This window comes from Neolamprologus brichardi, chromosome 11 (genome assembly GCF_056152115.1).
Source record: "Neolamprologus brichardi isolate AB-2024 chromosome 11, ASM5615211v1, whole genome shotgun sequence".
Classification (NCBI taxonomy): Eukaryota; Metazoa; Chordata; class Actinopteri; order Cichliformes; family Cichlidae; genus Neolamprologus; species Neolamprologus brichardi.
The window spans coordinates 7,109,220-7,133,493 of record NC_142114.1 but is presented as its reverse complement, the minus strand read 5'-3'; the positions used below and the strand labels follow the sequence as shown (position 1 = coordinate 7,133,493).

Sequence of the window (24,274 nt, the reverse complement as noted above, 5' to 3'; positions counted from 1 at the left end):
AAAACATACATGTTAGGTAGAAGCAGAAGCTCAATAAAATAGATATGGAGATGACGCGGGCGTCTTCCCTGGGTCTCGCCTGAGTTTGTACATGCGGCAAGATGATAAACATGCACAAAAAGTGAAACTGAGGTAGTTTTTAGAGTTTCTTCTGCCTCAGTGTCAGACAAAATCCCTTTAAGGCCTTTCACACTGAAGCAAGGACAGAGGGAGATAGAGACCCTGCAGAGGTAGTCAAGGTTCACTGATTAGCTTCAACATGATACCTCAGAAACCAGAGCCTGTTATCAGACTTATACTTCATTTCAGATAAATACTGTAGTTTTTTTTTCTTTTTGCACCACTGAGAAGTGATGTGGTTGCAAGTGAGTGAAATGGAATAAAATTGAAGTGCTGTAATGCCTGTACTGCATGCACACTTAATATTGAATATTTTATTATGGGTTGTGTGAAGGTTCTCCCAGACAAGGGTTCTGCGTTTTAGCATGATGGAGATTTAAACTAGCATTCTCTTCTCTTTTAGCTTTTCACATTAAGATGCTTTCAGATTTGGTTGTGTGACTGACTGGACTGAAACGCCAAGAAATCAGAAGTCAAATATGCAAGACTGTCACATGACACAAAAGAATTGGCTTCATCAGAATCAGAAGAGGAATTCTTACCACTTTTTACTGTTTTTAATCGTGTATTAGTCGGAGACCGAGTCTCTGAAAAACCAGATGTCTGCATCATGTTTAGGCTCCATTATATACAGTACATCATGTGTAAAATAACCATTGGTGCTTAGTATATTTTTTTAATATGTTGGTAGGAATAGCCTACTAATTTATTGCATTTGTTATGTAAGTAGAATTTCAAATGTGAAAGTAGTTCATAATACCAGTAGATGCTTATAATGCTGTCTGAAAACATACACTTGCATTCAGCTTGGTTGGGTGAATGGGCGCAACTTGGGTATCTAGTTAATGGGCAGGGATAGCTCAGTAGGTAGAGTGGTGGCCCCATGATCAGAAGGTCGGGGGTTTGATTCCCCTGAACAGCTACCCTGAGGTACCCCTGAGCAAAGTACCGTCCCTACACACTGCTCCTCGGGCGCCCAATGGCTGCCCACTGCTTCACTGAGTGAATGGGTTAAATGCAGAGAGGAATTTCCCCACGGGGATCAATAAAGTACTCTTTCTTTAATCCTTAACAGTTACATCTGCAGCAAGTGTACTCTGTATTTTGCACATTTCTTTTTAAATCTGCATGAAATGTAGCATTTCTTGCTATTACCTTTGCACGGGAACATAGTAATGGTGAATTATAATTTGAGTGGTTCTTAAACTCTACTTCCAGATAAGCAGGGATGCTGTGTAAAGTGTAAAGAAAAAACAAATGTGAGGATTTGCAAATCATGTTAAACCATATGTTAAATTGAAAATGGTGAAAAAAGGCAACATATTAAATGCTTAAAAAGAGAAATTGTATTGTTTTTAGATTGGAGAAATGCAAAGCACGGTTATGCACACGTGCATTGTATTTATCATAGTTCATTGAGTGTTTCTACATTCACTGATAGAACCTTGCAATGACTGCTTCTCTTCTCTCCCAGGATTTGCATTTGTTTGTGACAGGAGATGGACTCGATCCTAAAAGCTAAAATGATAAGACAGTCAGATGAAAAGTGCAGCTGAAGTTCAGTGTGAAGGAGTGGTAGCCTTCAGTCATTAGGAAAACTATTAGACTGATCTCTTGTTACTTCAGACAATCTAAAATAGAAAAAAAATAATACCGCCAGATTTTGCATTTCCCAAAAACTTGTTTTCCAGCATTAGTAGTTTCAGCATTTGGAGTTCTGTTACTCTGCCCTTAGGTTAGGCATGTGATTTTCTTCTTGGAAAGCCTTCTATGTGCTGTGTGACATGGTTATGTTGAAGATATTGAAACTAATTTTTTTGTGTGTTTTATTTTCCTTTGGGCTTTATTCTGCTCTGCTCCCCTTACTGAGTCTAAAGTCTCTCTAAATCTCTCTGATTTTTTGCCGTTTACCACATTTCTCACTCCCAGCAGTGAAAAGTTGATTCTTTTGTTAAGGTTGTAATTAAAATAATGCCTCAACTCAAAAAAAGAAAGTTTGTCGCTCACAGGAACACAATAAGAAAGTGGTAGAGTTGTGGACAAAGGTTCTATAGACTGCTATCGATGGCTCATGACAAGCAACCCTCCTCATCTTTTAAAGAATATGGCAATTTCGTTATTGCTTGGGCGTTCTGTGGCATCCATCCAAGTATATTAAAAGCTCAGTGAATGTCATTCAATCATTCTACAGCAATGGTAAATGTGCTGGTTAAGAAAATGTGAGTTTAAATATCACTGGGTGGCCGAGTCATTCACCTGAGGAAGGTTAGGGTTAAGAAAGAGAATACTCAAAATGAGCAAAAGCTGCAGGTGACTATGGGGTACTACTGATGTTTGATTAATTAGTCACTCCACAACATTAAATGCGATCGTTGTATTTGATGTGAACCTTTTAAAAGTCAGGATGAAGAGAGCTATAGCTACACACTTCTTTCTAAACCCTCACGAATAAAGGTGAGACTAGGTGGATTTCTTTGAGTGTTGACATACTGAGTGTGAACAACAAAGATCCGTCTGCTTACGGCCTTCTGAACAACACTTCCATTTAACAGCAGTTTTATTTAAAAATGCTTTTACAATGTGATGCCTCAAAATATGAGTATTTCTGCAATACCCACTCTGAGAAATTTTAATGTGATCCTTATGCCATCGATTTATGAACTAGACTGAATAGCGTAGTTGGTTCAAGAGGGATTTGGTAGGTGGGGGAACTCTGGGTTTATGTATATCACCATGGGGAGAATAATCACTTAAAATAAAACACATAGTTATTTGTATTCTGAGCTCCATTAGATTTTACTTCATCTGCAGGCTGTAATCAGCTGACCTGTCCAGCCAGCTGAATTCAACATGATACAAGTAGATTTTTCATGAGCTGTGTAGCTGATTTCCAACCACTACATAGTATAAAAGGTAGTATTTGGTGAGTGAATCTAATCAGCAACGTAACCTTTCGTTTAAGTTGATCATTGCTACCCTGTTGCTACCCTGTATCTGTCCACCATAGTGAATTACAGCAAACTACACCACAGTGCTGCAAACTAACCACTTTAGCATGCACTAAACCATACTAAACTACCCCCTTTATACAACCTTTGAATAACCAAAAAAAACCAACTTATTATACATTGCACATCATAGATCCAATATTTGATTAAAAATTAAACGAATTTGGGTAGTTTCCATCAAATATTTCTTACTGAACATTCGTTACCTTTGAAAATATCTCTCATATTCCTTTCTTGTCCTGTCAAACATTTTTTCTCTCCCTGGGAAAAACAGCAACTGCACATTTGGCCACACACACAGTTTGTTTTTGCTGATGTTTGTGGAGCTGTTGTGTTTGAAACTACCTGCCACTTAAACAAAATTAGCACCATTTATGCTCGCTCCTTACAGTAGCACTAGCTAGATGCTGAAGTTGAGTAACCAATGTAAGATGGACAAATCACAGGGATTCAGCAGTGTTATGCATTCATCTATTACTATGTATTTCTATTTACTGACGGTGTTGGAATGCCGTTCTGGATTGTTATGGCCCACATTAACCCCTGAGCATAATTCCATAAAGTGAAGGAATTACAATTCCAATGGCAAGTGGAGTAAACTATATGGTATCATGGACCTGTCTTACAAGGTGCACACAGTAAGGGTTGTTTGTTGATGTGTAACTTAGGGGAGATATTTTCTTGACACACATTGCTTGCCTTAATGTCATCTGAGAACCAGTTAGACATCATAACATACTTAGACATTGTTACTGACCAGGTGCACCCATTCATCGACAGTCTGCACTTTTTCAAATGGATACTTCCAGCAGGATAACAAGCCTTGTCACGAAGCACTCATCATCTCCAAATGGCTCCAGGAGCATGACAGTGATTTTAATTTACTTCACTTTCCTCGTGTACTTTCTTTAGATCCCAGCCCAATAGAGCACCTTTGAGATGTGGTGGCAAGGGTTTTTTTCCTTACAGTGTGAATGTGCTGGCAAATATCTGCAAGAACTGTGCGTGGAAACTATCACCGTTTCAAGCCCATGCCTGAACCAATTTTCTCTGTTTTGAAGTAGAAATGTCTTATGCAACTCTAGATAGGTGTATCTTTGAGTGTGGACTCCTCTGCCATTAAATTTAATGTAAATTATGTAATGTACGACCACCTAAGACTTTTCTTGATTGTTTAAATTGCATGGTTAATTTAAACGTTTCCCCTGATTCAATTCATATCTGCCAGACTGCACTTGAGATGGTAGAAAACCATTGAAGCCTCTTGTCACATTTTCCAGAATGACTGCTTTCAAATTGGAAAAAATTAGATTGCCATCACTCAAGAGAAGGATCAAAGTATAATTGTACATTTCATGCTTTATCAGTGCCTGGCAGGCATTACTGGTTTTGAGATACAGGAATATACGAATATCACGATCTAATACCCTGAGAGGTGTAGGATTAAAGTGACTTGCGTTGAGATAATTCAAGGTGAAGATGCAGATATGAAAATTGTTCCATTGTCCAAGTGCAGTGCATTACACTACCATGACGAGGCCCCGAGGACAACAGATTCATCATAGTCCTGCATAAATTAGGTAACAAGTTTCTGATGATTTATTGACTTAATATCTGGACATGATTACAGCAAAGGAGCAGATTGGAGTCATGCATGGCTGGCTTTGGATTAGAGGCAAAAATGAGCGACATTGTGCTTGTGTTTTGTGTGTGTGTGTGCTCAGAGCACAGGAGTGCAGCCTCTAACGGGGTGTTGGTATGCTAATACCGCAGCAGTGAGCTGTCCCTAAGGGTAAAATCATCTCTTATTCAAACTCTTTTTCAGCCATAGGCATTTTTTCGACTCAACAGATAAGGAAACAGGTCTGCCTGTGCTGCTTTGAGTGAGAACACCACTTCATGCGTGTCCATGTGTTTCCGTTTTGGGGGGATTTTTTTGCTTTATGAAGCTTGTTCGGCTGTCGTTTCATTTTTGACACTTTACATTTTGCAACAAGTAATAACTAGCGGGGTACCCTTATTAAAACACAAATTCAACAAACTACTACAGCAATGAGATGTTAGACTACAAAAACATGTCATTGCTGTTCGTTTCATGTTTTCTGTATTGTCATTTGCCTCTTAGGCCATAAGAGGCAGCGTTGCCTCCAGTGGCTTTTAGGGGTTACTTATTCCCTTGTTTCTGTTTCCTGCTAAGTGTCTTTTACTCCTTGTGTCTTTCTTAGCTTTGTAGTGGGGATAGTGGTTTCATGGTGGTTGGCTAGCTGCCAGAGGAGATGGGTACTGCTACAAAGTGAAGAAGACAGGAAAATTCTGCATAATTCATAGCCAGAAGGAAAAACATATGCTGCCTTTTCTACCTTTAGCAATTGCCTCTGTTGATTGTGTTATTTTTATTTGACACCTTTTCAGGTGGATCCTGTGTGTGCTTACACATAGGTGAACGCTGTTACTGGACAAAAAGCATGCCGCACTTGCTTTTCATTTATAGATTTTAGCCATATGAAGTCTGCTCTTCTGCAGCCCAGTTAATGATAATCTGTATGTTTGTGTACCAGTTAGAACAGATGCTTTTTCTACTTCATGGTACAATCACATTAGGGAAAACAGTGGTTGGAGGCAGCACCACAACAAAAAAAAAAAGAAGCTTTTAACCATGTAATGAATTCAGAAAATGGGAACCAGGTCTGCAACCTCTCACCAGTTGTCTTACTGGGTCATAAAGAGAGTGTTAAAACTGCAATTAGACAGAGCGAGTCTCCTTTCATTTTAGTAGTTTACGATTGAATGGGTCCAGTTAGCAATTACATACAATCTATTTGTAATAATACAGGAATTTAACTGTGATAAATCAAAGGGAAATCACAAATTGGTTGATGTCTAAATATACAGGATTTCACATGTAACTATTATCTATCAATTTATTTGAGAACTTTTGCGAAGTTGTCAGAGAGTGATTGCATTCATGCAGAGTTGGACATAATTTGGCAACAGGTTGCCTCCCACTAGGTGGTCACCTTGTAATTGAACGTACACGACACCCTCACCCTCTAGATGTCCTATTATTCACCACAACTGCTTGCAGTTTTTCCTAGTCAAAGTTTTAAATGAATAGTAATTTTTAAAACTAAATCTAGTAAATCTGCTTCCTCAAATGGCTTTTCTGTTTGTATATTAAGCAAGCGTAGACCGTATTTGTTCCTTATCATTATTAAACATATAAAGAATTTAACTTTGTCTTTATGATCAGCTCTTGCTGAATCCACCTGTTTTGATTTTGCATCTTAGGAACGCTATTTTATTCTGACTCTACCCACTAAAGCACAATAGTATGGATTAATTTTCTATGTGAACAATTAGTTTATTGTGAATTACTGTCACTTTAAAAGGCATTAATTATCTCAGTAATACAGTGCAGAATTTATTTTTATTGAAACGGAGGGCACTCATAGTTCTTCTTTTTTTTCTATTGTTATTGTGATACCTGCATTTCAGACATAAAGGATTCAGTGCCCACAGTCACTGATGGAGTCATGGTGTGAGTGCGCATCTGTGCAGCTTGAATGGCGCAGTGTAAGTTGCCGCTTACTGACAGGGTTTACGGACCTGCCTGGCGCGATGAAGGGAAACTGCTCCTGCCAGATTTTGTGATAATTGCTGCTCTTTGGAAAACACTGTGAAGATAATAATTAGCACGGTGACTCGGGACAAACAGAGAAATAAACTTATTGCAACAATGCGGTAAATGTAACCAGAATGGTGGGTTGGGTGTGGGAAAACAGAGAAAGGGATAAACAAGAGCCACATTGAGTATAAGTAGCCTTCAAGGTGCCTTCTAACCATCATTGTTGACACGCGCGCATAGAGTACATTTATTTGCACTGGCACGCACAACTGCACAGACACAAACACGAGTTGTCGCAGAGGTAGTGATCCAGTTGGTCATGTCTATTCATTTGGTAAAAAAAAATCTGATTATTTTCAAGGATGTGTACACATCGATATAATCAGGAATGCTTAATTGGAAATATTTATGCAGGGCATTATTTAAATAATTCTCTGTTCATTATCATAAGTTCTCCCTCACTGCTTTTATTAAGGACAAGATTTAATTATTTTGCGATAAACTGTAATGTTCTCATGTGACATTTCATCAAGAAATGGATGTTTTATTAAACTAAAGGTCAGATACTACAAATACTTCGGCCAGATACCTTCCCTGTGCCTTTATGCTTATGGTGATGCGGCATGGACTCGGGTGACTTTCTGAGTGGTCTTTATTTATTCATTTTGGCTAAATCGGGATTGTTTAACACTTGAAATAGGAGCGATCGGCTAATACATATCATATTTAAAGTTCAGCTGAAATTGCTTGTCATACAGTAATATGTCCCATCTTTTTTTAAGAAAAAAAAAATCCAAATTCAATAGAGACAGAAAATAGTTTTTCTCTCTTTTATTTTAATGATTGCTCTTAATTTCTTATCTGCCTTAACATGGAAATTTGTGTACATACAGGCAGTCACCTCACATTAATTTAGGGCATATTTACATATTTACATTTACATATTTACAACACTGTTCTTTTGCAAGCAGTCACAGTGACTGATGTACTGTCTTTTGTCTTGCAACTTGGTTTCTTGAGTGAGTGGACAAACATTCACAGAGGAAAAGTGCTCTGCAAATGTCAGTTTGGGGGCAAGACAGCAAATTAACTGCTCTTGTGTGGCATATTAAACAGCGTGTAAACCTTCCTCCAAATTTCACTTGTTATGGATGCTTGTCGTGTCCTTATTCTTCAGTACTACTGCTAACAAAATACTCCCTGCCCACGGCTTTTAGGCTACAGTGCCAGTTTGTTTACGCTTCCTCCCATTCCCCTGCCTGTGCCTGAGCTCACCTTGTCAGCTGCTGTCAATCCACTGCCCCCACCAACACACCCCTCCAGCAACAGGAAGGAAATGTAGCATTTCTGATATTTGCAAAGACATTTTGCTGTTTTTATACCTTCAAAATTGCAGTATTTTTTGCAGAAAAAAGGGGATCTTTTGCTTTTAGTTTAGGTGTTAAAACACCCTATTGTATGAAGGTCATTCCGAACATGTTAAATGCCATGGCACACCAAAGAAAGACGCACAGTTCAAAGGAATACCTAATTATTGGTTGTTCAGAAAATGCCACGGAAAGGTTTATAGTAGGGAGCAGATGTTAGTTTGCCTGAGAAAAATGTGACCTATAAAAAGCTACTGTCCAGAAAGAATATTGCACCAAAAGTCACATGTTTTACTGCAGCTTATAAAGTCCTGAAGTGCACTCGTAGTGTTATACTGTTCTTAACATAAAACTTATATTAATTGGAATTGTGAGGGCTAAAAAAACCCACAGAAATCCCATCTGGAATCTGTGTGTGCGCGCGCGTTTGTGTGTCTGTGTGTGGCTGATATTGGTAAATAATAGCTTGATAAATCAGCCTCGCTGAAGGGTTGTGTAAATCAGCAGAATAAGATTGAACTGGCCAGCGATAGATGTCGTACAAATGCTGATACTGAATGCAGCTTGGCTGTTTTACTTGTCTGTCAGGGCAGAGACATGTGCATGTTATTCACTACAAGCAAGCGGCAGTAGCCAGTAGCAGCAGCCACACTCTTTGGGACTGTACAAACTAGTAAATCAGCTGAATGTTGACAGATCTAAACCTTTATTGGCACAAATTCACCTTCATGTTGTCTTCTGTTCTCTGTCCTCTGCTGCTTCTTTCCCTGCAGTTCTCTTTGGTCAGTTTGTGGTATTCCAGACTTTGACCAGCGATGTGGTCGAGATCTATGATGGTTCTTCAACAGATTCAGCCCTTCTCTCTTCCATATATGGATCACACTCAGGTAAGAGCATAACTCTCTGACTTTGAAGCCTAGTGTCTCTTCGCTCATAACTATGGCTAGGGCCTTGAAAGGTCGAGTGCAGCATTTAGAATTGCGGGCAGTACATCACATGCGACTCAATTCTAATCAAATTACTATTTTTCCTAGACAAATTGAATGTCTGTTATCTGAGCCACTTCAAGCTGCTAAGGATAAAGATTGTTTCCCTTCATATATTCTCATATTGATATAATTACATCATGATTGTAATTGAATAAACTCCAGAGATTCCAATTAAAATAACAAAAGCAAACCAGCTGTTGTAAATTGTTGTCACATTCTACGTGGTTAGACTGTCAAAAATGTTGAAACAAAGAAAAGCACTGAATCCTTTGTGTTGTACTGTACCACTTAAGAACATCCTTTTGATTTAAATTTAAATCACACCGATAATGTCTTGATTATGTTTTTCGTTTTGCTCTGTTATGTAGGTGAGACCCTACCTTTGAGTTCAGGAAACAAGATCATGCTAAAGTTTACCACAAATGGAACAGAAACAGCCAAAGGATTTCATTTTGTTTACCAAGGTAACGTTACATTTTCTGCTATAGTTCCAGAGTTTCATCCGCAGAATTATTTGCTACATTGACTGCATTTGTTTGCTTTCGGGGGAAGGTGAAGGTACTTTAGCCCAGCGCTCATCAAACAGAGGGCTGTTCAGCAGAGTGCCACTGGATGCGGCTGGGCATGTCTGAACAAAGCAGAATGATGTGGAGTCAAATAGCCTATCCTGGCAAAGCAGATGAGAGTGACTAATGACGCGCGAGGAGATTCACAAGGGCTTTACTGTTGCATTCTACCTCCTTTATCTTTCCTTGTCTCCTATTCCCTGTTGTATTTCTGCCTAACAAACCCACCCACCGCTCTTTGTCTTTCTTCCTCTAATGCTCGCTTCCTCCCCCTTTATCCTTAGCTGTCCCTCGGACAAGCGCCACTCAGTGTAGCTCAGTCCCTGAGCCCCGCTTTGGGAAGCGGATAGGGAATGACTTTGGCATCGGTATGGCAGTACTGTTTGAATGCAGTCCAGGCTACACACTGCATGGCTCCAATGCCATCAGGTGCGAGGCTGTGCCCAATGCCCTGGCCCAGTGGAACGGCACTGTGCCCACATGTGTTGGTAAGCGTCATCATCCTCCAATCCTTGCTGCATGTCCTGCATGCACGCAAACACACACAAACGCACAAACACCAATCCAAAAAGTGGCTCAGGTGCATAAAAGCAGTTGGTGTCTGTTTTTTTGTTGGGGGTTTTTCCTGTCATTAGTTTTCCTAATGTCCATCACCCATTGCAAAGCAGCTAATCTCAGGCTCTGGTAGATTAGACCAGCAGAGAGAAGCAACAGCAAACAGAACAAGCTTCACCCAAGGGTTTTAGGTTCCTGTGTTTTTCCAGATAAGTGGAAAAAATAAATATCAGTGTAAAGTAAATACATCCAACAACAACAGATCTTTCAAGAACTTTAATCTCTATATGCCCTCAGTATAATGTAGTTCAGTATAACAGCTCTGCTATAAAAGGTATTTTTTAACAGATTAGCACTCCATATGCAAATAAATCTGGACAGAATATTCAAACACCGTCATTCTGTCCCGCAATGCCAAAATTATAATGCTATCTATATTACATATGATGGGACCAGGCATGTGTACAATATAATACATTGTAGCTTTTGACAAGAATCATTATTAATGCACTCTTGATATAAATATAGTGCTTTGCAGGGTTAATGCCATTATAATGGATATGTTATAGGGCTTCCACGATTAGTCGACTAGTCACGATTACGTCGACTATCAAAATCGTCGAAATAGTTGATGCGTCGTTTGAAGCTTTGTAAGATCACAAAAGCCGCTGGAACAAGTAGTAGGATTTAAGAGTGTAATAACGGACTGACACAGAAGATGGCAGCACTGCATGTACAAGGATGCCATCTGCCGTTAAATCCCGAAGAAGAAGAAGTAGCTCTGTCCCAGAATTCATAGCGCAGCCCAGTTCAGTTTCGCTACCCTGTCACTACCCGATCCGTACCGGAAACCCGATCGGTACCCCGCATGCGCAAATCTTACGTCACTTCCTCTCTTTGCCAACATTGCGACATTCAATATTATTGAATGATACGGTTAGCCCCCAGTTAGCTCCTAGCATTTCTCAACAGCTTTGCCTCCTTTTCGACTGCCCGGGACATTTAAACAATGGATAATCTGTATACAAACAAATTCATGCTTTTCTCCTCAACAGAGAGCGTCCCCCGATTGAACAACAGCGCCGTAAAATAAGAAGAATGGCGCCTAATTACAGACTTAATAATATTGACTTAGCAATGTGTCACGTGAAGATTCATCAGCCAGATTAAGTGTTTACTGACAATTAACAGTGATAGCGGACATCATCATCACTATACTAATCAATCCTCTCCACACAGACAAGCATAAACACACTCGACTATCACTAAATCAAATTTAACACACGTTTGTAATGACGCTAATTCAGTTTACAATAGGGTTCATTCGCTCGGTCAGCAGGTGGCAGTATCCTCGTACACTGGGGAGTAAACTGCCATTAAACGAACAGAAGAAGAAGAAAACATCTGCGCATGCGCGGTACGGATCGGGTAGACCCGATTTGTACGGTCCGACTCTGCACATGCGCAGTAAGGATCGGGGAGTCCTGATCCGTAACTATCTTTTTATTTTTTGTTTTTTTCTACATTGTACTGAAATGCTTCATTATTGCAAACATTTTAAGATATACTTATTATTCTTAACATTTTAACAGATACTCTGACCCATAACTATCGTAAAACGCTACGACCGGAAGTAGACACCTTTCGCGCATGCGGGGTACCGATCAGGTTTCCGGTACGGATCGGGTAGTGACATACCCGATCCGTACCGGAAACCCGATCGGTACCCCGCATTCGCAAATCTTACGTCACTTCCTCTCTTTGCCAACATTGCAACACTCAATATATTTGAATGATACGGTTAGCGCCCAGTTAGCTCCTAGCATTTCTCAACAGCTCTGCCTCCTTTTCGACTGCCCGGGACATTTAAATGGATAATCCGTATACAAACAAATTCATGCTTTTCTCCTCAACAGAGAGCGTTCCCCGATTGAACAACAGCGCCGTAAAATAAGAAGAATGGCGCCTAATTACAGACTTAATAATATTGACTTAGCAATGTGTCACGTGAAGATTCATCAGCCAGATTAAGTGTTTACTGACAATTGACAGGGATAGCAGACATCATCATCACTATTCCAATCAATCTTCTCCACACAGACAAGCATAAACACACTCGACTATCACTAAATCAAATTTAACACACGTTTGTAATGACGCTAATTCAGTTTACAATAGGGTTCATTCGCTTGGTCAGCAGGTGGATCGGGGAGTCCTGATCCGTAACTATCTTTTTATTTTTCGTTTTTGCCTACATTATATTGAAATGCTTCATTATTGGAAACATGTTAAGAGATACTTATTATTCTTAACATCTTAACAGATACTCTGACCCGTAACTATCGTAAAACGCTTCGACCGGAAGTAGACACCTTTCGCGCATGCGGGGTACCGATCGGGTTTCCGGTACGGATCGGGTAGTGACACCAACAATGGCAGCAGCTACTTAGTTTTAATATTACTCTTATTATTCTTTCTGGGTCACAAAATAAACGTTTAACATATTTTCAGGCGAGAATGTAGCTGTGTAAACCTCAAATATCTGCTCAGTTTATCAAGACACCACATATCTTCAAAAGCGCTCCGACGTTTTCGGAGACGTCTGTTACCCACTAGCTCAATAGCTAGCCGGGGGCAAGGCTCACTAGAGCCGTGAGAACACCGGACTCCGGCAAATCGTTTTCAAACCCACCACCGTCTTTCGCTACTCAGGTTAAACATATATAAGTCACTTAGAGAACTTAAAAATGTTATTGTTTGGCTTTTTTTTTGTATTTTATTTGTGCCTGAATAAATCGGTTTGGCTGAGATTAAAGTTATAGTTTTTACACAGCTGAATAAACATCAAGCAGACAACTGATTATCAGAAGTGTGAGATGCTCGAGAATATACTCCGGTGTCCCGTTATATTTTAGATAGCAAGGAGTTTATTAAACTTCACCGAAACAATCTACAAATTTCATTAAAATTTAATAAACTATCATCTTGTCTTTATTTTTAGTTAGCACATACCTTAAACACGTAAAGCTGTCAGCTAATGATAGTTATAGATAGATATAGATGCATGCTGGTGCAATATGCTGTACGTTTTACGTCCAATAGATGCATGATCTGATTAGTCGATTAATCGCAAAAATAATCGGTGACTAGTCGACTGTCAAAATAATCATTTGTGGCAGCCCTAATATGTTATATGTTTGAAATTGCAGTATCAAAATGATGTGACAATGTGAAAGTGGTAATTTGCAGTGACAGATCTGCGGTGAATAGTCGCCTGAATCTGCGGCTCACCCTCATTTTCTACACCTTATAAAGAATTTCTAGTCACTGTTTAGCTGACCAACCCACAGTTGTACCACTTTGGTTCTCTCTGACAGCTTACAGTGTTTTCTTAAACTGCAACAGGGAAAGGTCACAATGAAAAATGCTCTAGTAAACCCACTCTATAGCCTTCTACTACTCACTTCCAAACTTACACACACACAGTTACGATTGACTTAAAGAGTCTGTGTCAATGTGGAGAGAACCCGCTGTCGCTGCACCTTCTGTGAAGAGCTAGTGTTGAGCTGTAGTGTTGTAGCGTAACAATAATATCTAGTTTATAAGGTTGTTTTAAAAGACAGCAACTCTTGTTTCATATAAAAGATTTAAAGTTCAAAACCAGTGACAAACAGGGACAGAGAAATTCATACATTTTTGACATAGACAGAAAATATAATTAACTAGCCATGATCCAACAGCCCTATTATTACAACAGCTCTTGGCGGCCTATGTAAGGTGGATGCGAACCATCTGCTGAAGGGACAGACATTTCTCCCTACATGGATGTTTGGCCAGCATGCACAAAACCATTTTACATATAAATATACCTGCATGAATATGCATAGTCCATATTTGTGTACAGGATGATTTAGGTATGCTGTCAGCAAACACTGCTACCCATACCCGAAAGCGTGCAGAAGGACATGCAGTCAGTCTCACAAAGACACCCACATATCTGTCTTGGGGAGATGAAGGACTAAAGATGAAATGAGGTAAAATCTATTGAAGTCAGGCCTTGTGCCAGCCAGTAAATAGTACCAGCCGGTAAGTGCGAGAGATTTCCAGCCAGGGTTCATCCAAGTTGAGTGCCAAGTGGTAAGGGAATAGCAGTGGCACGCGCAGTTCCATTTTAAACATAGTGATTTTTATCTGGAGATTGAATCTGGCTGCAGCATCTCCCCCAGCGGCAGTGTACTCGTCCAGAATAATGGATATAGTTTCATGGAAGCCCAAAAAAAACCGCACCATGCTCAATTACTCAAGCCCTCTTTATGTGATATGACGGCATCAGACACCGCTCTCTACAAGGTGTCCATGTTTCAGATGATATATTTTAATTTCCTCGTCCAGATGTGATTGACCTCGCTCGTCGTGCGGCTGTTGTATTTCTTTTGATTTTACACGTACAAAGCTGCTGAATGAGGGTTTTGCTGGTGAGTCTCTACAACGTCCTGTTGTGATTTAATTAGCCCCGCCTGAATGGATGCATAATGTTGGGGCAGACTTTGTTGATTTTTTATGTAGAGCAGTTGACTTGAATAAATAGATGTTTTTGTTTTATAAAAGGAGTTTAACTTGCAGCGCGTAGACAGAGCTTCAAAAAAAAAAATGCTAACCCTAACCCTTGTGTCAGATCTTTTTCAACTGTGTGTGGACTCCTATGTCCCCATTAGATTGTGCAAATGACCGACTGCCTATTACAGGTTGAAGTAGAAGGGATAATGAAGTTAAACAGATGAGCATAATTGTCCCCTGGCTTGTTTCCTGCACGAGTGACAGAATTGCAGCTTAATCTCAAACACATACTTAATCACTTCTGATTGTAGAAAATCCTCATATTGCATAAGCTCACAGATTGCCATGATTCATGCTCGGCATGCCCACGCTATGGAATTTACTGTTGGCTTTTTCGAAGGTGTCAACAAGTAAACAGTGTCGTGCAGAGTTTGTTTTTAAACAGTGGATTCTTGTTTTGCAATAGCCTCCCAAGACCAATTAAAGTGTCTCAGTCTGGGAGTGTGAAGCAAAGCCAGGCCAGAGTGCATCTCTGGAGCAAAATGAGCTGCTCTTGAGGTTTCGCTACATTTAAAAGTTTACTTAACTTTCCACAATGAAATCTGAAATTACTGCCAGTTTATCTAATGGTGTGTTTCTATTACTTTAACGCTTTTGTCTTTTTTATTCATTTATAACTTTTACTCTTTTGGCCAAAAACACATCTGTGAGAATGGGAACACAAATATTCCAGTCCTTTCTATCAGATTTAGCTATGGGAGGTGTGGTGAAAGATTGAGGATAGTCGTGTGGTAGATGAAGGTTGACTGTCAAATTGAGCATTTATTCCATGAAAAGAACAAGTAACAGGCAGTCCAGAAATGGTAAACATAATCCACAAGGCACAAGAAAGCACAGGGAAAAACAATAGGGACAGCACGGCTGGTAGGACGATTTGACAAATATCCAGGGGAGACAGGGACAATGAAAGCACAAGGTAATGAAGAAAGAGGAAACGGGAGGGGAACACAGCTGAAACTAATCTCAGAAAACCAGACAGGGCGAGCATATAAATACCAACCACAGTAGCTATGTGTTACCAAAATAAAACAGGAAGTAGCCAAACACTGGGACTTGGCACCAAAAGGCAGAACACAAGGGAATAATATATAGAACTAGGGAGCAAGAAGACAGCAAGGGAAAAAAGATACATGAATATAAACCCAAAGAAAACCAAGAATCAAAGATTTACTTAAGGAAAACTAAAAAGTCCCCAAAAAAAAACAAAATCACTGGGTAAAAGCCCCAGGACCGACCCAGGACCATAACAAATTATATGGATTAGCAGCTTTGCAGCTTGACTAATATATTTAGCGAGCACAGTGTGACTATTGTATGCAGCATTAACGTGTCACATCAAGATGGATGAAAAATAGAGAATTCTGAAACTTGACAAAAGGTTGTTTCAACTGTGAAATGTATGCAACATTTATTGAAATGAATGTGTAATTTGTAAAAGTGCAAGAACCATTTAAGAATATGTTAAGCTATTATGTCACAGACATTACGCGATTAAAACATTTCCAATTATAAGCTCCTGTCACTTTCCTGCATATCAAACTGTGCAGTTTTATAGTGTAATATAATATATGGTCCCAACCTTTGTCTACCTACGCTAAGTCTAAAGCTTTCAGTCCTTTATTGCGGTCATATTTTCCAATCTCGCTTGACCAGTTGCATTTTCTCACAGGACCGAAATAAGTTGTGAAATTAGCCTTGTTCTCAAGGCGATGCTCTTCTTCTTGATGAATAACGAAGAAGAAGAAAAACAACCCACCGGAACACAACAAAGCTGACTGCACTTTGTTCATAAACTGGTTTCAATTTCTCTCAGGTGTTTGGCTCATCACTGAAGGGTTGGTAATAATAAAGATGTTGAGAAGAAATTATTTTCTGTGCAGTATAGGCAGCATGAAACAATCTCTGCTTAGTTATCGCACAGCACTTCAAACCTTCAAGGAGCTTTTGAGTGGTGCCAACAGGACATGACATTCTCACGGTGTTGCTATGGATGTTATGGGCATTGACCTTTATTTTTTTCATTTTTAGACAAAACAATTGCACAAACTCGTATCCTACTTTCGTGCATGTATAGGAGATGACTGATTTCCATACCAAGTAGTCTGCACATGATGTGCTTTAGCAGAAGCTATGCCTGTGGTAGCGAGTATATAAGTGTGATGACTCCGCTCTGTCACTGCTGAGAGATGCAGTACAGAATTCATTGTCTCTAATGTGTCACTCAGTATGAAAAGCAACAAAGCAGTCACTTTGGCACCGTTCTCCAAGTGTCTTTCAGATGGTAGATATCACCTGTAAAATGCTGATAACCTTGAACTTGTGACTGTACTTTCTTGATAGCTAATGTGATATTTTTTTCTCTTTCTCCATCAGCCACTTTAGTGTTTATTGCAAAGGGAGTCTATTGTTTTTTTCCCCTAGTTTTCCATGTCTCCTCTTGTCACTTTCATTGTATCTGCCATCGGCAGATGGATATCAAAAATAGTGATTATCATTGACCTGCACGGGGTAAACCCTTGTCCTTGACAAAAAGTATCAGTCTCTTCTTTGTGAGAACACTTTGAACTACTCTGCTGAATGTCCTCTTAGACTGACAGCTATGTTTATGGTCCCATGCTGCAGAGAAACACACAAATGGTTGGTAACCTTCAACATCAGAGGACTGATAAAGAAATTACTTTGTTGGTTGTATTAAACAAAACAGAAGGTCTGTGATTCTTTTCACTTACCATTTTCGTCATCTCTTTAGTCAGCTGGTTTGAATATACTGCTTAATCTTTAGACAAGGTATCCGACAGTAATGTTGAATACTCATACTTTGCAACTGGTGACAGCAGAACAATCGTTCCCAGGAGAGAAAACATAGAAATATACAGGGATAAAATATAAACCACTTTACACTTCTCCCTGATGATAAGGTGTCATAACACTTTATCACAACAGCACAATATCCTACAGGTTATTGCAGGTTTCTGTATTAGTCAGCAGAACTTTATTTCAATAGAAAGGGACCGCTTCTCATTGTAAGCCAGAATTCCTGCATAGAATAGTCCCGGTTGAATACTGGGGCCACTGGCACTCGTCTCAAAACGGTACTTTTGGTGGTGGTTGTTGTTTGAGTTATAATAAGCTTTATCGCACTCCTTGACAATTTCAGCACATCATACTCAGAGCTTCAATTCATCTGAGCGCTCAGAGGGTTGATAAATAAATGACTGGAGGCATTGGTAGCAACAGGGCATGCTCAGAATAGCATTCACAATTGAAAGATTTGATTTGTATGGCCTGTGAGAGATTAAATTACACATCAGGGTTAAACTGTTTACTTCTGTGTAGCGCATGAGATAAGTGTATGCGGTCCATGCTGCGGTCCACTGAGTTTGATGATTAGCATGTCGTGTGTATATGAATGGCATAAAATAGAGTAGATTTACATTATCATGGCTCACTGTGCTACGGGTGCCTCATCTTTCCTTTGTATCAATAGAATTTCATCAGCTGAAGGGATTTTTCCAGTTGCTCATTTAACATCCATCTATTAATGATCAGTTAGGAGTTTTAAAAGTGTGATAGCTGGATATTTTGCTGCTGTGACCCATTTTGGTCCACTTTTGATTTTTAGGTGTATACGTGACTTCAGTTAGCCCGAACTCAGTTTTTGCATATGCTTTCCTTTTTTCTAGTTCCTTGTGGTGGAGTCTTAACTGAACGCAAGGGTACTATCCTCTCTCCCGGATATCCAGATCCATATGCCAACTATTTGAACTGTGCCTGGAAAATCTCTGTTCCTGAGGGAGCCGGCATCCAGGTGAGAAGACACATGCAGATCTTAACAGAGTCATGTTTGATGAAAGATTAAGAGGTTTTTTTTTTGAGGGGTGGATTTATTACTGATACATACAAGTTAGCCATTTCCCAACTCATGCTTTTTTCCTTTGGAAATTTGTTAAGGTTTCATACTTATTAAACTTTTTGTATTACGTTATCTTTCCCTTTCAGATTCAGGTCGTGACCTTTGCCACAGAACACAACTGGGATTCGCTGGATTTTTTTGATGGCGTTGATGGTAACGCCCCAAGGCTTGGTAGCTACTCAGGTAAATGTTATACATCTAAATTTTAGTTGTCAGCTCCCACTTGATCTTCAATCAGGTGTCACAAGATCCCAGCAAGAGACAGATGCGGTGATCGAGCTGATGACATTTGAGAATGCTGTCAAAAAAACAGTAAAAAAGGAGAAAAAAAGAAACCCTTGCTCTGTCACAGTGTCCTGGCCTTTGCAGTTGAGAGCTTTATAATGTAACCCCTGTTTCACTTGGGAACTTTACATTCGTAGTGTTGCCTTCGGGTTTACATTATTAGAAATGGTGCGTTTGTCACTCAGTAACCTATAAGAAACAGGTCATCACGTCACTTCAGATGCTCAATTCTGGAATACGAGGGGCTGGTTTAACATAATGACTTCAGCCTTGATACGGAGATCTCCTTTAGGAAAAAGACACTCTCTGAAAAGTGAAACAGCCCCACAGTGCAGAACTAACTGCAGTGTGAAAAGGGTCAGGCATTTTAAATGGCTAGCAATCATGTTTAGCTTTGGCTAAATTGATAAAGATGATTATAATTACAAGCCAAAGTCTCACCGCGAATTCCCAAAGACACGGGGAACAGAGAAAATGTTCCCTGAGCTCAACGTAGCTGCACATACAGATTATTTTGCAGTGAATTTGAATTGTAGACCATTCCTCTTCCTCGATGTGATTTTATGCATCTGACTTGTGTGACTAATGCGCTTGAGGAGATGTACTGAGCATGATTTTCTTAAACTGTGTAACAGAAAGCAGTGCAGAGTTAAATACTTTGCACACGTTCACATGCTTTTGGTAGGCTTAAATCCAGAAAGTGAAGTACACAGGCTCTTTTGTATATTTTATGATTCAGGTACAACAATTCCCCAACTGCTGAACAGCACATCCAACAACCTGTACCTGACCTTCCAGTCTGACATCAGTGTATCTGCCGCCGGCTTCCACTTGGAGTACACAGGTATGAGGAGAGACGGCTCGCCTGCCTGCCTGTCACTTTATCTGTTGTCTTTCTGTGTCCATCTGCCACTGACTTCCAGCTGCTGCACAAGGGTATAAGGAATAAGAGGGACAGCTGGTGTGGATGGTACAGTTGGAGCTATAAAAAATGGTGTGAAATGGAGAGTAAGTGAGTGGGCAAAGCTTTTTCTTCCTTATTATCTTTTCTAATTTTCAGGCTTTGTATCCGCTTTTCTGGTATGGTAGCTTGGTATTCCCGAGTGGCTTCTTTTTTAAATTCCCCCCATAGCTTCAACTTACTGGACCCACATCCTTTTTCTTTCATTCATTTAAGGACTAAGTTTCCTTATCTCTCAGTGGACTGTTCACTTCCAGGCATATTTGCTAAAGAGCATGCTAAACATTTACTGTGCATCAGAATTGAAGGAGTATAGCGTGCCCCAATGGAGTGCCTGATTTACTCCCATTTAAAAATTGCACATCTTAAAGAAAAGGCTCTGTCCTTGATCCATGCAGCTTTTCTTTAATTCACTTACACTGCAGGCACCGTTCTTTGTCTCTTCTAATGTCCTTTTCTCTTAGTTAAATTTTGAGCTGGCGTGTATTCTCTTGTTTGCTCTTCACGTATGTCTTCCTGCTGGTTTTTTACTAACCACTCATTGGCTGAGACGAGACTGTGGGCAGACCCACTCATTGTCTGTGATGCACATTTGTGGCAGTGTGGAAAGACCGGGAAGACTTCCTAATGCTGTGATTAAAATAGGACGATATGGAAATGTCAAAAACAGAAATGACGGCCAACACGTTAACACATCCAGCCTTGAATTTTTTTTACACATACATAACAGCTAAAGAGTCACACTTTTTTTTTTGAGTGAGCTCAGTTCAAGCTGTCACTTTCTGCAAATTTGTTGGAAAACAAGAAAAATCACTGCTGTCACCGTGTGTCCTTGCTGTCAGTTGTGTCAGTCTGTGAGCGTCATGCCACTGTTGAGAACGAGTTCACAGTCATGTATCTCACAGTAGGTGCTTCGTTCTTCTTGTTTGGAGCCACTCTGTACTCATGTCTCTCAGTGTGCTCTTTCCTTTCTTCACTTCCACGCCATGTCACCCCACCCCCACTACCTCTACCTACCGCTGAGAATCACAATCAGCTCTTTGCTCTGTGTCTTACACTTTGCCACTGCTGCCCTTGTAAAGTATACTCCCTGATTCTTTGTGCAAACCACACTCCAGTTTATCTCCTCTCTGCTTTCTTCTCTTGCTATTTGTTACTTTTCCTGCTACTTTTCCTATCTGCAAAAAAAAAAAAAAAGAAAACAAATGTGATGTGTGATTAATCCATGTAGCTTCCCTATGGAACCACTCATGAAGTATTGCAGTTTTTTCACTTTCTGATATTTTATCCTACATATAGCAGATTTCAGAGTCTAATTTATTTGGTCACATTAGCTATTACATTAATCCTCTTCTGACCTGTAGTTAGATGTATCTACACTGGTTGGCTTGAAATAGTAATTTATATTTCACGCACTTGAGTTTTTAGTTCCCAATTAATGCTCTGAAAGCTCAGTAAAGGGGGGGAGAAAACAGCAACAGCGATTGGCACACACCCAGCCAACTAACCATCTGTTTTAAAATGTTTCCTTTGGGTGATTGTTGCAGTCCACTGAGACCAGTCATAGAAATTCTTTATACCACCCGCCAGTACAACATCTTAAAAGAAAAACGTTTAAGCAGCTCTCCTAAGGCAAACAGAATGCTATAGCTGAAAACATAATTGCAGTGTTCGCACATGCTGTATAGCAGCTTGCATCCCAAATCAAGTCCCATATTGGGCTTCGATCACTGCCGTCTACCAAAATTTGGCTTATTGTCACTGCTACGTGGAATAACTGTGACACCACACTGAATCAATTGTTTGACAGCTCAGAAAGGCACTCTTTCTTTGACATGGTCTTAAGATCTTTCCAGACTTTCTTCAGTCACACCAAGAAAATATAGCAGTGTCAAGTCTATGGTTACTACCTGTAATCTCCTCGATAAGTACTTCCACACTTTTCCTCATGAATTATATCTATCACGGTTAAGCCTTGCAGCATTTTTAAAGATTAAGAGCAGAAATTATCAGATTACTACTCATTCACATTTTCTTACTACACTATTTTTCAGTACTAGGCTGTATGATGACCTGGAAAAAGTGACACTGCTAGTGCATGTGAAATGCACATCTGTTAGCATTTGCTACTAAACTATTTGAATTCTGGTTCAAAGTCACTTGTATTAATAGCATCATCTGTGCATACACAGATCACATCTATTCACATATAGACTTGGCTTTAAAATTTTTTATCAGTCAGTCCCGGCATGCAGCACAGCTGTGTACTAGTTTTAAAGTGTCTTATTTAATCTAACCCAACATCGTATAGAGTACAATTCAAAAATTTGAGTCTTTTGATGGTGCTGTAACTCTGTAAGAAAATAGTGCAAGAACACAGTCTTACATATTTTTTGCTCACAATAAACAGGTAACTATATCTTGTTGCAAAACAGGTGTCATTGTGATGCATGTATAATCTCAAGAGATCTGTTGATTGTTCATTTAACGCACTCACTTCCTCTGCACATAGTGCGTTAATACTAAATACATTCATGCACTGTATCATTTTGATACTTTAATGTCTTGATTAAGTTAATTGTGCAAAGCAATTATAGTGGCTGGTTTATTATATTGATAAAAGTAGTCATATTTAAAAATTAGTGGCAGGATTAGGGATGGAAATCTGATGGACGACATAAAAATGTCACAGTGTCGCAATTGATATTGTGCCTCACACTTTGTTAATGTCTGTTTAAAAAAAAGAAAAACTGAGACAGAAATGTGATTTTATCTACCTTAAATTGTTTTACTGCTCCTCCACCCACAGGTGGAGACCACCACCTGCCACACTTTATCTCCTCCGCATCTTAAACTTGGAGTCGCCTGAGCTGTGAGCAGTGTGTATCTACGGTATATTGCCTCGTAAAAATTAGCCGTTGCATTTGCATATATACCTTTGCAAGGAAACTTTTTTCTCCACAGTAGGCTCTTCTATATTGTCTGACCTGCATGTTTTCCTGCCTCATCTTTCAGGTAGCTTTTATTGCCCCTGCATTTTTTATTTTCTTTTTTTTTTGTCTCGAACCTCCTCCTACTGTTTGGAATAATAAACAGTTGTGTTGTTTTGCAGGTCGAGTTTAATTTTTAAAAAATAAATATTGAACTGATCGAATTTATGTAAAAGCACAAGAGCAGAAACTCTCGGCTAGTGTGCACCACTAGGTAGTAACTGATGACACACATGATTGAAATTGCTTTGCCTGGATGCATTCGGCAGGGTCTCATGTTTGATAAGGATAGCACTGCTTCAAGACATGGGTGCACATGCAGAAAGAGGTGGCCCTTCCAAAATGTGATTCCTGATGGCTTGAGTGGAAACCTTGCCCATAGTGTTAGCAGATGCACACTTTTAACCTGACCTAAGATCTGGTGCTCCATCTCTGGCTTTGGGAACTGTTCTCTGATTTTTCAGGGTCATTTTCCTGAACCTGGGCATTTTGTATTATTACAGGGTTTGACAACCTTTTAATATTTTCATTGTTTGAAGTGAACAGTGCAAATTTCACAAAACACACCAAGAGACAGGCCGATTATTCCTTATCACGAGTACACATGACAATTTTAGAGCTGCATTGTGCTTTAATCTCAAAATTACCTTCTGGCAGCCTAATATTTTAGCAGCAACTGCTCTGCCCTTGTGAATTGAAATTAATTAAACATTTCTAAGTCGAAGAATTTGTCACAGTATTGCTCTTATTTATACCCACATATGACAGAACTTCACAGCTTCAAAGCATCCACTCACTCACCCTGTACAGTAGCTCGTCTCTTGTTGAATTGTTCTATCTCCAGCTGCTTTCACGTTGCTTCCTGCTCTGCGTCTCTTGGGTTACCGTCTCCTCCCACTCAAATATCCTCTTTAACTTTCAGTAGATGTTGAGTGGAGTGACCACTCCTGCTATTCAGAGTCGCCTTTAAATTGTTCTGAATCTTTTGTGGGCACTTCCCCTACCGTGTTTGTGTTCATCCACCCACTGACTTGTTTGGACAAGTTAACTCTTTGAGTGGGCTTCAATGCGAGTGCTTGTGAAATGCTTGTGTTTGCCTGCAACATTGTTGGGGTTGCTGTATTTGTCTACACTATTCCGCTCCCTGCGGCCTGCTTACAAATTATACATTACGAAGGAAACCTAATAAAACCATCTAGATTTGTATATGGGTTATTACGAAGGTAACTATCTCCTGTTTTTCATCGGCCTATTTTCGTGTTGTTTGATGCATCAAAA

General features: G+C 39.7%; 1 protein-coding gene across 4 annotated transcripts in view; it reads left to right on the top strand.

The window, feature by feature from the left end:
• LOC102799137 (CUB and sushi domain-containing protein 3-like) overlaps positions 1 to 24,274 on the top strand; it is a 238,547-nt gene that overhangs the window by 137,950 nt on the left and 76,323 nt on the right. For all 4 annotated transcript variants that reach the window (XM_087848045.1, XM_087848043.1, XM_087848044.1 and 1 more), the window contains 6 exons: positions 8,894 to 9,007; positions 9,478 to 9,573; positions 9,960 to 10,163; positions 18,531 to 18,655; positions 18,847 to 18,943; positions 19,785 to 19,889. In XM_087848045.1, the coding sequence (XP_087704171.1) occupies positions 8,894 to 9,007; positions 9,478 to 9,573; positions 9,960 to 10,163; positions 18,531 to 18,655; positions 18,847 to 18,943; positions 19,785 to 19,889 (741 nt within the window). The remainder of the gene's footprint in view (positions 1 to 8,893; positions 9,008 to 9,477; positions 9,574 to 9,959; positions 10,164 to 18,530; positions 18,656 to 18,846; positions 18,944 to 19,784; positions 19,890 to 24,274) is intronic.